The sequence below is a fragment of the Diorhabda carinulata genome, chromosome 10, assembly GCF_026250575.1.
Source record: "Diorhabda carinulata isolate Delta chromosome 10, icDioCari1.1, whole genome shotgun sequence".
Lineage (NCBI taxonomy): Eukaryota > Metazoa > Arthropoda > Insecta > Coleoptera > Chrysomelidae > Diorhabda > Diorhabda carinulata.
Genome location: NC_079469.1, coordinates 4825636 through 4839875, shown reverse-complemented (window position 1 = coordinate 4839875; position 14240 = coordinate 4825636). Strand labels below are relative to the sequence as shown.

The 14240-nt window shown below is 31.0% G+C and overlaps 3 protein-coding genes across 18 annotated transcripts in view; 2 read left to right on the top strand and 1 right to left on the bottom strand.

Annotated features, from left to right (window-relative positions):
- LOC130898653 (A disintegrin and metalloproteinase with thrombospondin motifs 9) overlaps positions 1-4804 on the top strand; it is a 196722-nt gene extending 191918 nt beyond the window's left edge. For all 5 annotated transcript variants that reach the window (XM_057808089.1, XM_057808086.1, XM_057808084.1 and 2 more), the window contains 2 exons: positions 177-510; positions 600-4804. In XM_057808089.1, coding sequence (XP_057664072.1) covers positions 177-510; positions 600-686 — 421 coding nt within the window. In that variant the 3' untranslated portion in view covers positions 687-4804. The remainder of the gene's footprint in view (positions 1-176; positions 511-599) is intronic.
- Positions 1-12327, bottom strand: part of LOC130898658 (WW domain-containing oxidoreductase) — a 128827-nt gene extending 116500 nt beyond the window's left edge. For 5 of the 11 annotated variants that reach the window (XR_009059915.1, XR_009059913.1, XR_009059914.1 and 2 more), the window contains exons 1-6: positions 10810-11118; positions 10574-10759; positions 10290-10520; positions 10019-10233; positions 9641-9963; positions 8024-8207 (exon numbers count right to left, since the gene is read on the bottom strand). Coding sequence is in view for 3 of the 11 variants with exons in the window: in XM_057808100.1 (XP_057664083.1) it covers positions 8044-8207; positions 9641-9963; positions 10019-10233; positions 10290-10520; positions 10574-10759; positions 10810-10953 (1263 nt within the window). In the remaining 8 variants the exon portion in view is untranslated. Of the gene's footprint in view, positions 1-7802; positions 8208-9640; positions 9964-10018; positions 10234-10289; positions 10521-10573; positions 10760-10809 lie in introns of those variants that run through there. The other 6 variants (XR_009059919.1, XR_009059918.1, XR_009059916.1 and 3 more) reach the window with 3 other exon arrangements.
- Positions 12328-12737: 410 nt separating this feature from the next.
- Positions 12738-14240, top strand: part of LOC130898381 (uncharacterized) — a 55140-nt gene continuing 53637 nt past the window's right edge. Inside the window, exon 1 of one of the 2 annotated variants that reach the window (XM_057807632.1) lies at positions 12738-13243. In XM_057807632.1, the coding sequence (XP_057663615.1) occupies positions 13195-13243 (49 nt within the window). In that variant the 5' untranslated portion in view covers positions 12738-13194. The remainder of the gene's footprint in view (positions 13244-14240) is intronic. The other variant, XM_057807633.1, reaches the window with a different exon arrangement.

Genomic DNA, 14240 nt, shown 5'->3' with positions numbered 1-14240 from the left:
GTGAGTTCCAAAAACAGGTTAACAATAGATTTTTTGCATACATTTTTATTTGTATTATTTTGTAATAAATAATAATAATAATTGTAATATTTTGAAGATTAATATAGAGATGAGGATTTTTTTAACAAATTTTAAATAACATATATCATTTGTGTAACTAATTTAACTTTTTAAAGATTGAAAAATATTGCTTCGTGTCCGTACGGTGGCCAAAGGAGGGACGGTTGTAAATGCGATCTTATCGGTCCGGACAGATCCGGTTTCACGAAATTTTGGAAAGTACGACTGAACATAACCTCGCTTAAAATAATACCTGACGATTTCACATTCTCGAAACAACTGAAAGGCAAAAAAATCCCTTACGGAACGGCCGGCGATTGTTACAGTTCAGTACAAGATTGCGCCCAGGGTAAATTCGAAGTCGATTTAACCCATACGTCATTCAAGTTGGCGAATAACGTTCGATGGGAGGCGCAGGGACCAAACAGTTCGGCAAAAATAAGAAAAACCGTAAGTATCGATTTCTTTCTACCACGCAAGTTTTCAAAAAAAAAAAAAATTATGTTTGTGGCAAATTCTTTAATTGTTTCCATTTGCAGGATACACGAGTAACCGGTAAATGTGGTGGTTATTGCGGAAATTGTATACCTGATCCGAACATCGGTTTAGCTGTCGAAATAACTTAAACGTTACTTATATACGTTTTGAGAGGAGGCTTGAGACCAAAAAAAAGTGTCGAATAAAAGGAGGACTAGAAAAATGTCACATCGAAGAGCATTCCCGATCAAACTTTTACTAGATATGAAGAAGTGGTGCACATATTTCTAGTTGTCCATTGTATTTTGTCCCAAGAAAGGTTGTAATATTCAGAATTTGCATCCAATGGGCGGTGGAGCGACAATATTTTTTTTGTCTATTACAACTGACACTATAGGTAGAAAAAAAACTAGCTTTTATTTTATTTGAATTATTGAAGATTATTATGTGATAATCTCATTGAACTGTCACTTTTGGGACGGTCCTGTAAGTTGGTAACAATGATAATTACCTCTCCCTTCCCAATTACACAATTAATTAATTTTATTTACGAAATATTATCAACAAGAGAAAATATTAGATAAAAGTAACTAAAAAAGTAATTGACAGAAAAAAATTAAAATAAATAAAATATTCTTATACTGGGACCATATTTTTCCGAAAAAATTGAAGAAAAGTAAAAAAAATCAATTCCAAATCAGTGCTTCCTCTTTCAACAATCATTAATAACCTCTTCAACGTTTAAATCAAAGGTTCTCATTGCCTTGGCTTCAATAGACCCCCGCTACTACATTTCAACTAAATTCCCAAAACTCGTAAACAAATATGAAGATTTAACAATATCCATTTGCTTAAAGAGTCTCTTTCCTGGGCTCTGGGTGTTCGCCTGGACCACTCGTTCACTTGGACCACTATAGAAACCACTTATCTAACGATAGAAATTTGTATAAACCCCTGTCGAGGCTCTCCCTTGGATCTCTGGAATTTGACCTGGATCGCTGTAAGAATCACTGATCTATAGATGGGATCTATGCAGACTCCTTCTCCAGGAAACTTGATAGTTCACCTAGACCACTACTGTTCTAACAACCGAACTTTGTATTGACCCCTTTCGAGTTTCTAGAGAGTCAACTGGACCACTTTAGAAATAACTGATGTACCGATGGAAATTTGAAAAGATCCCTGTTGAGACTCTCTCCAAGACCCTGGAGGTTTACCTAACAGCTTTCGAAACCACTTGTATAAACCCCTATCAAGTCTTACCCCTGGATCTCTGGAATTTGACCTGGATCACTGTAAGAATCACTGATCTATAGATGGTATTTATGCAGACTCCTGTCGAATCCTTCTCCAGGGCACCTGGGAGTTCACCTATACCACTACTGTTCTAACAACCGAACAGAACACCTGGACCACTATAGAACAAACTAATGAGGCGATGGAAATCTCAACAGACCCCTGTCGAGTCTCTCTCCCAATACCTCTGGTGGTTCACCTTGACAGCTTTAAAAACCTTATTTAACGATAGAAATTTGTATAAACCCTTGTAGAATCCCTCTGGGAGTTTAACAATAAGATTTTGTGAAGATTCTTGTTGTGTCTCTATCCAGAACCTTTGGTGGTTCACCTGGATCATTTGAGGAATCACTGATTTGAATATATACACTCGAAAGGGTCATTTGTACCAGAGGTACTTTGAGAGAGTCAAGTTTTTTTATACATTTTAGTCGATGACTCTTTTCAACTACCCTTAATCTTCTTATAATGGATTGATCTTTATTTTGGGGGAGTTGCACATTTCTGAAAACAAATGGTATATTTTATTATAAAAAAAAATTCCAAAAAAGTTTTTTTAGTAATGTAAATCCAAGTGGGTGTTTTTCAAGATGGCGGCTGACGCGGGGGCTCCCCCATGACGCCCACAGTTCTCTGGAACTTTGTATTACGAGCCTACATTTTTTGTTATGGCGCTTGGCAAATAAACGAAAGAGTCAACTGATATTCCCAAAATAAAATAAAAGCTAGTTATAATATAAAATGACAATTTTTTTGCTAAAAACAACACATTGTGTTAGCTTGTAATCACAGAATACACCGCTTAGATCAACTAAGAAGACTTCAATCGTATTATTATTTAAAAAAAATCGTACAGTTTAAGACAAAAATAAGGAAAGTATCTTTTAATTTATTGATGACTTTTAGGGTTTCTTATTTTTGATCTACAACGTACAACTGTCCAGTATTGTAGTATTAGATAAAATCCGAACGAAAGTTTGATATATGGTATTGGAAAATATTTTACGGAATATAAAAAATGTCGATGTAAAATCGCCAAACAGAATAATTCCACTCTAATTAGGTATTCTACCTATTAGTATCGGAATAAATCAATATCAAAACAAGATCTACTAGTTTTAAATGGAAATTTTTTTAATCGATATTATTTCTGTCAAAACATGCCAATAGAAAATCGCTAACCAAGTGAAGTCCAATCAATTCGATAAAATATTCCACTGGGTACCACTCTTTAGGTATTCTAGGTATTAGAATCGGAATAGATCAGTATCAAAACAAGATCTTCTAGTTCCAAAAGGAAATTTGTTGAATCAAGATTATTTTTGTCAAAAGATGTCGCAATTTATTAAAAAAATACCCTCAAACTAAATAAAACAATAGATACCTCATATGTTAAACAAAATAAAAGAATGTCCCCCAATATTAAGTTATCAGGAGTGAAGTAAGGGAAGTTATGTTAGATTTGAACACCTAGAATAAACGCATATAAAATAGAAGATATAGAAAATTGTTCATAAAACAGTCGAGTATGTAAATATGTCAAATAGAAATGACAAAAAATCAGGTGGGGATTAATAAGGGACTATTCTTTTCATTAGTTTTTCGAGATTTGTAGCCCTTTCAAAGTCATATCTTTAAAAATTTCATTTTAAATAGCCCCAATGAAAAAAAAATCGTTTGGATATAAATCTGTTGATCACGGAGGCCGCAATAACCATTTTTTTCATCTTTATTATAATTTATCTGGCGTTCTCTTTCTGGTATATTGTAAATAAGTTAATTACATCGACATTCCTATGTTCCGTAAGATTTTATACAACAACGTATATATACTAAGTAGGTTTAAAAACAACTGCCATGCCAAAATACTTCCTTTATCAGATCTAAATGGATTTGTAATTTATTCTATCGAATATTTTTGTCGACTATCAACTAGAGAATAATTTATTGGACGGAAAGTGTCTAGTAACATAATTCACAATCATTCAATCAGTAATTTTTTTTAATCTGATATTTTAAAGATGGAAAGTGAATCTAATTTCGAATCCTGCTACCCAATTGAGTAAACAATATTTTAGAAAGTATATAAAAAAGTTTTCGGTTTTAGAAAAGAGGTAATAAAATTATTAAACAGACCTTTAATCTACTCTGACTTGATCGTTTAGTGTTTGAATTTCATTTCTAAAACTACTAAGGGGTTTTGGTGTACAGTTATTTGATATAAGACACAATTACTGTCCCACAGTGCCATAGGTAGACCTCCCCTGTCCATAGTATAGTATAATCTCGCCCCTTCTATCTGTTCCGCTAACCCAATCCTCTATCTACAATGGTAACTAAGATCCATTGTAGCCAACTCAATTGTAGCCAAAGGATCGACTCAATTTGGTCCCTTTCCTCTCTGAATTATGGGGTGTTGGTTACCTAGTTGAAAATTAGAAATATTTCCGCATGTTACATTTTTTTGCAGAAACATTTTTCATCTATACCCTTTATGGAAAATTCATTGTCATATTTTTCTATTTTCTGCAACAAGGGAAAAAACCTACACAAATTCTGAACTCATTGCTTTGGTCAGAAAAATTTAAATAAACCAAAAATGACAATCTACAAGAAGAAAAAGATGTTGAACAAGGAATTGCCAAAAGTAACAGCTGTGCAGGTAGCCTCAGAAGAAAGAGATATCCAGATCTGCGAAAATTCGAATTTATCAAATAATTTTGAGACCCACCCTGTGAAACCTGGATAATGACGAATAAAACTAAACAGAAATTTGAAATCTGGGAGAAAGAAATGCTAAGAAGAATTTTTGGAGGAAAGCAGACAGTTAGGATGGGAGATGAGATCAAACCATGATATTCAAACGCTTTTCATTGAGCCACCAATCAGCGCGATCATAAACAAAAGGCTAAGTCAGTTAGAACGAATGAACAAAGACAGACTTTTGAAGCAAGTTGCATGGAAGATACCAGAGGGCAAAAGGAAAGAGGTAGACCAATAAAACATTAGAGGGAAGTAGTGGAGGGAGATTTTAAAGAGACAGCGTTAGGATCGGAGAGCAAATCAAATCAAACCATGACTTTTACACACGTTTCATTGACTCACCAATCAGCACGTTTATAAAGACAAGGCTAAGTCACTTAGAACGAATGGAAGAAGAAGATTAGAGAATAGAAACATCCGGAGCTGGAGAGAAAAAGCAAGGGACCGAAAGAAGTGAAGAGGAATAGAATACAAACTAAACAACTGCTCTGGTACGGTTATGTGATGAGGATGGAGCAGAACAGGTGATCGAAGAAAGCATGTCAACCGCAGAATAGAAGAAGACGAGGAAGTCCCTCGAGGACCTGGAAGGACGGAATTCAACAGACCATGAAAGAAGAGCTATCCAGGAAAATAAGTGGATAGATAGAAAAGTGTGGGATGCGGCAAAGGACGCTGTAGAACCCCCGCTGTATATATTCATATATTTTTTTTATAAAGTATAAAAATTAATATAATTACCATGAAGTTCTAAATACTGAATACACTATTTATAATACACTCACAATTACACTGTTTGACGCGCGTTTCGATAAACAAGTTATCGTCTTCAGGGCCTGAAAGTGAACTGTTTACCACGAGTCCCTGAAGACGATAACTTGGTTAACGAAACGCGCGTCAAACAGTGTAATTGTGAGTGGTGGTGTGAACAGTGTGTTTAGTATTAATATCACCAATGGTTGCAGAAATTCCAACTTAGTTACGAAGTTGTAAATGTTATTGTTCTATTAGAAAATTTTGTCACAACAAACTGAAGAATTTTAGGTATATATCAAATTAGGTTTCTAGACACATCTGTTTGTTATTTTTAAAATAATCATGACAATTACGTGATCAAGTCGACAAAATTAAAAATGCTGCCATATATTTTTTAATCAAATACAGTATTTTATATATAAAAAAAATTGATTATATTGTAAATAATAATTACAGATCCATCAATTTTTTGCCTCACATTGAGGTGTTGTATTTTAAGAGATAAACCGAAAAAAAACCTTTTAACATTAGTTGTAAACATAAAAAATCCCTAGGACTAACAAATGTATATCTTTTTACTCATTTATGCAAACAGTTTTCGGGATTTGCCAAAGAAGCAATACAGGATATACCAAGAAAGTTTAAGACATTTGTTTTACACCAAAACATTGTTACAATCACATTAAATTAACTCAAAAAAATTGATATTATAATATACTGGATCTCAATTTATAAATGATAAATGAATTTGGGTCATAATCAGCAATAATGAAGAATAAAATTGTTGAAAAGCTATCAAAAGGTGCCACCGAAATTGATATCTACAACACAAAAGACCTATGGGGTAGATACAATGATAATAATCCAAAATATTCTGTCATGTTTTAAGGAATATTAAGGATTGAAGAAGATGAGTTGTTAGGTGAAAAGAACACATTATGAAAATATTTGTTATCAATTCACCCCTGCAAGCTGTTCTAGAAAGGATTTATGCTGTGCCACCCTATAAGAGATGTTTCAACCACTCTATATATTATATAGAGAGAGTTTTAATTTCAGATAGGAAGTGTAACAAGGGACGTAACATATTCATGGATGTTCAATTATCTTCAAGTCAAAGGAACCTTAAAAAAAATAATTAAACTCTCATCAAAATGATACTTAACCCCTTTTCTAAATTTAATATTGTACGATTGGTATTTTCCCTTCCTTGCGATTACAAATATTCGATTTCTCAACAAAATTTATTGAAATGATGATATTGAGAGGGATGTCTTTATATTTATACCCCGTATATTATTTATTGGTTAAAATGTTTGAATTATACAAAAAAATACAAATCAACGATTGATCTGACATTGAGACGATACCCCCATGATGTACTGGAAGATCAATGTAATTAAAATAGTTTTTCAGCTTAAAAGCATTGAAAAAAATGTCAAAAATACATTGGGATTGAAGCACTATGAGTCAATTGAATTATTAACATAGTATGGTGGTGTTCAATGTCAAAAAAAGGTTATAGAATTGAGATAAAAGACATTCTGATAGCCACGTGATATACTAGAACGACAATGTCAAAAACAAAACGTTTTTTAGCAGAAAAACATTGGAAAAAAGTCAAAAAGACATTGACCATGGAGCATTATGATTCAATGGAACTATTAACATAGTATAATGTTATTCAATGTCAAAAAAACGTTTTAGAATTGATACAAAAGACATTATTAACCACAAAGCATTAAAAAATAATAAATATAATGGAATACAACGAAATAAAGGGGTCTTAGTGTGGTCTCATGAATATAAATGAATTATTTTTATTCAGATCATGTCTTAAATTTTTTTTTTTCGAATTTCATCTTGAAAATAGGTCAAAAATGTTTTTTTGGTGCATCCCGTATTGTCAAAATCATATTGAAACATAATTTAAATAATTAAATTAAAAGAACTAGTCTCAGAAGATTTATATCCCGATTTCGTATTGCTCTTTAATTTATTAAACGCCTGCCAGTGTTGTATGTATATATATATATATATATATATATATATATATATATATATATATATATATATATATACATTTATATTTATTTTATTGTACATTTTAATTTTATTGGCGATCATATTTTTTTACTTTTTAGTTTCTTATTATTAATCGGAGATCATTCTAATACTCATTATGGAGAAGAAAAATTAGACAGACATTTCCTCTTGTAAAGTATTTACAGATATAAATAAATTATCTCCAAAATAATTTTTTGTTTTATTTGTGTCCTCAATATAGAACAGTTAAAATTAGAATCACAAAGTAGAACTTTAAGGCCATAGTAACGGTCAGTAAAGGCAGTGGGAGACCAAGGTTAAAATGGAGAGACGGAGTCTCCGAAGATGCCAGACAATCTCTCTATAAGGGGAAGCATCGACTGATGAAAATAAAAAATATAAAAAAATCTTATAGTATAATCTATAATTAATTTATTACAAACAATAAAAAATATAATTTTCTTCAACTTTGCACTTTTTAGACTGTTTTTCATGATGATTTTTTTTTGTTTCAAGTCTTTTTCATAGAAAATCTTTTAAAAATAACTGATTTCCTATGAAAAGAGACATAAAAACAAGATAAATTATCATGAAGAACAAATATTTTAAAAATGTTTCGACTTACCATTGTATAAATTAAAACAGTCACTCCTCTAATAACTTTTTGGACTCATTTTCTAAACCAGGAGCGTTCTTTCCCAGAACGCTCTGTATCATCTCGATACTAATATCCCATAGTAATTTAGCTAATTGGTCGTCTTGAGCAGCTGCACTTTCTTGACATTGATAAGAATTGTTAACGTAAACACCTGAAAATACCGAAATAGGCCTTCTAAAGCACTTGTATATACCCAAATTCAATACTAAAGAACCTTCTGACAAATTATAAAACTTTTTATAAACGAAATTATGGGAAACTATCGAATATGTGGGCAAAATTTTTAGAGAAAAGTAAAATGCAGACTCGCCATTTTTGTAATCGTTCTCATGCCAATTGTCATTTGATTATGAGTATCTATCGATAAGCAAATAATTTTGGAAACAAAGAAAACACCATGTAGAGGCCTAATTTACAACCATGTGATTATTTTATGTTTCCACAATCCAAAACTGCAATGGAAGGAGTATTATATAATGATATTCCTGTCCAGTAAGCAGTAAAATGCTAAATTACTCCTCAGAAATAGATATCAAAATAAAATTGATCGAAATTAGCATTTTATAGGGTCAACTACCCTTTGTAAGCGCTTGATTTATCACAATGTGATTATTTTATCTTTCCACAATCTAGTACTGCAATTAAAGGAGTATTTTATGGTGATATTCCTTTCCAGTGAGCAGTAAATTTCCAAATACTCCTTAGAAATGAATATCGAAATACAATTGATCAAAATTAGCATTTTATAGGATAAGCTACCCTTTGTAATAACTTTATTTATGATTATGTGATTATTTTTTCTTTCCACAATCCAAAAAATGCAAATAAAATAGATTTTGATGATAATATTCCTGCAAAATAGCATATCAACAATGAAATTGTTCAATACAACCATGGAATATTTACCACCAAATACGGTCATTTTTTATCCCACGCCCAAAAAACAAACAAGTAGTAATTGATAAATAATAGACTAAAAATTTAGATTTTATGGGATATGTTTTTAGTATAATGTCAACTTTGGAACAAAAAAAAAACTTGTATCAACAAAGCCATACTATTATATCACAATTATGCATTTTCTGAAAGAATGGATGAATAATATCTGAAAATCTCAATTTAAGAAGAAATTAGTTCATAAAAGCTATAAATAGAGACAATTACCCTCCATAATTGACTGATATATGACTATGCAGTTATTTGTTCTTTCCACGGCTAGAAACTGCCAAGAAACAAACATTTACAATGATATTTCAATCAAAGAAGCAAAAGTAGATTAATAATATCTCAAAACCTCAAATTAAGACAAAATTAGTTCATAGAAGCAATAAATAGGGACAACTACCTTCCATAATTGATTAATATATCACTATTTTTTCTCTTTTTTGGAAGCAGACTGGAAAAAAATGAAGACCAACAAACCATAATTCAAAATTTTATGAATACATTTTTTTACCCTAATCTCAAAAGTTTTATTTACAATATTCAATTATATAAAAAAATGTTATTTTCTGTATCTTCTGTATATATAATGTTTAAAAGACTCCTGTACCATTTTATCTATTGTTGAAACTAGCTACTTACCTGTTACACCTACCAATTCAACAGCTGTAGCACAATATACACTAGTAGCTGCTGCTTGTTGTAAACTTTTGGTAAAAGGTCTAACAATAGCAAACAACACTCTGTATAACCACCAATTCCTTGCCAATTTCGAAGATACCATGTTTCCAGGATGTAAACTGAACACAGATATGCCGACAGATTGAAGATTTTTTGATAATTGTCTAGCAAAAAGAACGTTACACAATTTGGAATTGTTATATGCCATCATATCCCAATATTTACTAGCGCAATCAGGAGATAGGAATAGCGGCGTCATATTTTCCCGAGTTAGATTAGCAAACCTTGAAAATCCACAAAATAAAGGCCAAAAATATAAGGAAAATAATGAAAATGTACCTGTGAGACTCTGAAGATACTACAATCACTCTTGATCCAGTAACTAGTAAAGGTCTCAGTAAAATAGTTAAATAAAAATGAGACAGATGATTTACTTGGAATGTAGTCTCGAACCCATCTAGAGTTTTACTATAAGGTAGTCCAAATACACCAGCATTCAATATCAACATGTCAATTTTGTCATATTTGCTTTTAATAGTATTAGCAAATTGTACCTTTAAAAACATGATAAAATAAAAAATACGAATGATTAACTGTAAAAACCACTTACAACTGATGAAAGTGAAGTTAAATCTAAATGTATTGCTATGCAGTTATCACCGGCTGTAAGTTTATCTTCACGAATTTGATTGATAGCTTCTTCTGCAGCTGCAAGATTTCTACAAGCCATTATAACACTGCAACCATGTTTGGCGAGAGATTTTGCAGTTTCAAAACCAATACCACTATTAGCACCTGTTATAAGAGCCACCTTGCCATTCAAGTCCCTACCATGCAATACCTAATACCGAATATCAATATTTTTTAAAATAAAATGTAATTTCTTAAATATACCTGTAGAGCAGTACTGGAAGCGTCAAATCTCTGCCTGTAATCATTAACATGTTCTTTTTCTTCAACAGCAAACGCCAATCTTGGATCTGTGTAAGTGGTCCTGCGATTTTCATGATCAACATAAATTACCTTCCCAGTATTTTTATCTACACATCTTTGCCATCCGAATGGAAGCTCTCCTGATACCTAAATTTCAATTAAATCACTTACGTGCTTACGATACACTCGATGAATACCTTTTTTTTCTTTCCGGTCCTTGGATGGGTCCATTGCGTATTTTTTGTTAAATGATTAGCGTAAAAAACACTACCGTCAACAGTAACTCTTTCTTCCCACCCAGGAGGTAATTCATCTTCACTATCCGATTCTGGCATATTCATTGTGAATAAGTTAGTTAATTATTATGTGAATTAATTTGAAAAATACAAACAATCTTTACATCAGCTGTAAAAGTCAAAGGTCGAATTTGAAAATTACATGGAGAACGTCAGTACTCCACAAACTGTCAATTGTCAATTTCTAACCAATCAAAGAAGTTATCCAAACCCCACTTATGCAACACATATATCATATATTTGATTTAAGGGGTATTGGCCCACTTACTATAATTTTTAAAATAAAATTTATTAGTTAGTATATTTTAAATTGTACAATTAATTTTTAAATAGATGCATTGAACTATTTGTTTGTTAAATAATTGGATTGACTTGTGTTAAGCTATTAAATTATCGAAATATCTTAAACAATTCCAGATTATACCCCCCTCAAAGTTTCTGGAATAATGAGGAACAAATATTAAGCATATTTAACGGAATAACGTATCTCATATGAATTGTATGTATTATTATCAAACTTTTTATAGATATCTTTCAAAGTTATATTTAACTATTGGCGTCTTTCTACTTTTGACGATAAGAAAGATAACTGAATATTCCTTGAGAGTGTAATTTACAACAACAATATACTGTTACGTAAATTGCTGTTGCATCATTTTAACAGACGTAATATTACACTAATATCAAACTACAAGTATAAAAACTGTTATCTCTAGTTGTTAATGGATTTATTAAATAATATGATGAGAAACCAAATAACTTATAATAGATAAGCACAATGAAATTCGAGTTATGTAAAATATTATTTAATTTGAAATCAGGTTGAGAATCCACATGATTATTGATTTAAAAAAACTGTAATGTTGATTTTAACAAAGTTAGTCACGAAAATGTTAATTTGTGTGACATTTCTGTATAATAAAATTTAAGCCTATCAAATTTCTTTTAAAAAGTTGTGAAGGAATAGATCAAAATTCTCATGAAATCTCATTAGAAACAAGCCTGTATCGTAAACTCAAAATAAGAAATCATTTAAAGGCTAAATAGTCTAAATAATATATCTTACATTCTACATGAAGAATTTAGATAGAAACCTAGAAAAAAAAATTAACTACATATCTGCAAAAGTGATTTTTAAAATCTCTTCTACGTATTTTAATATCTAATTATTTATTGGATCAAAACCTTCTACCGTCAATTAAGTGCTCACTTCTAATTAGTTACCTGACGTAATAAATTATTTTTTTTTTCTAAAATATCTATAAAACTTGAAACTATAAGCCGTTATTGTGCAATGTTAGGTAAAATTATAAAATACGCGAATTCTTTAGGAGATATAGAAAAAATGAAAGCAAAAAACTTGGTTGAACTCGTGATGCATATTTTTATAAGCCAATTAATGAGCATATAGACTATGATAACGAATATTCTAGGTTATGTAGATACTTTAATAGAGTTGGGAAAACTGTTCATCCAAAGGCAAAATATTTAGTTAAATATATCGTTAGTATATTTTCAAAACCGCAGTACCTATATAATAAATTATAAACGATGAGACAAACGCTTCAAATTTCTATACAGCATGAGATATTATTATAAGCAATAATTACATTCAATAAATGTTCTATTAAATTAAATAATGACGTACAAATATCTAGTCCTTACATGGTAAGGATATATCAAATAGGAAAATAGGATGTGGTTGATCTATGATCAATAATTTATAGACGTAGAACAAAATTGGAGTTTTTTTTTCAAATTGTTCCGGTACTTTATAACAGCGTCCCCTCTAGACCGGATCAAACCTTGGGCCGAATCAATGAAACTTTGTATCTCCGAGCGTTATCGAAGAATAACGAACGGTGGAAATATATTATTTCGCCGCTGATCGCGATGTTAGTGGAAATACGCTTCTCATTTTCGTCGATAATGTTACAAAACGCGGGGTTTTAAGATTATGTAACAGTCGCTGTAAGACCCATGCTGTAACCTAAAGAGAGATGTGATTTAATTGTGATAACAGAATAATATATTTAATACACGCGGGAAAAGGCGGGTGCTTTATTTTAAATTGATACTTCTTCATTTTATTATTTCTAAATTTTCTAATTTTCAATTTACCCGCTTTGGAGCATTTTAAATTACAACAATTTAAAATAGCATAACAAAAAATTAGTTGATGAATGAGTGGAAAAGTGCGGTCTTGTTAAGATTTTCAATGGAAAATTAAACGGACAAATTAAATGGTAATAGTAGGCATTTTCGAAGGAAGTGTGCTTTGAGAAAATGGGAAAGAAGGCTAGGAAAACTAGATGGAGGACATTGGAAATTACCGGTGAGTTTAAACAATAGGTTTTGAATACAAGTTTGATTCGTAGTTGTTTAATTTGAATTTGGGATAAGATTCGTGACTGAAAAGAGTTTGTAGGTCATATATTTCTCATTTTGTATTGATTTTATTTTTTATACAAAATTTCGTTGAAATATAGTTGCAAAAACTGAGCCAATGCCCTACAATAACCCTATTATTGATTTAGCAGATGAATTTCACGTATTCCAATACAATTTAACCTCATCAGTAATTGATCGGTGGTAAAATGTGCTGATATCATCTCCAATTTTCCACATTTTGCGTGCAGTTTATGCATTTTTTGTATTACGAGGGGAAAGAGAAAGTTTCTTTTACTTCGAGATTATAAGTAACCCAAAAGTAATATCTAGAAGAAAAAATCATGTTACACCTGTATTACTAATAGATTTATTTGTTCCCATATTATTTTTATTAGGAACGCATTCAAGATAATGTTAGTCACATTTGATTGAGTTAATTTATTACAATGTTTACACGGCGGTACAATTGAAAATAGATTTGTTGAATGCCAATTATTCCAAGCAATAGAATGGAAGACGGTTCAATAAAATATCAGAGAGTGAATGTTAATATACCGGTTGAGATAAAAATAAGACTGTACATTAATAAGAGAATCGGATTTTTCCTGTTTTACATAGGTTAAGAGAGAGAAGAAAAGTTAATTAGTTTTCTTATTCAAATTATAATATAACATTGAGTGATTATATTAAATAGGGAACGAATGAATTATCTCGGAAACGACTTGTTCGATTTTTATATATTTAGTAATATTTGCACTGTTGTCCTATCTTTCGTTTTTCTGTAAATATACCGAATTTTGTAATTTCAAATTTTTTCTCTATGTAATGCTGCCTATATATAAATGTCATAAGGAAATATAGTTAGTTAAAATTATTTAACTTAATTAAAATGGTTACAACTGTAAGCAGGGTTTGCACAATAATTTTTATCTGATGATTTC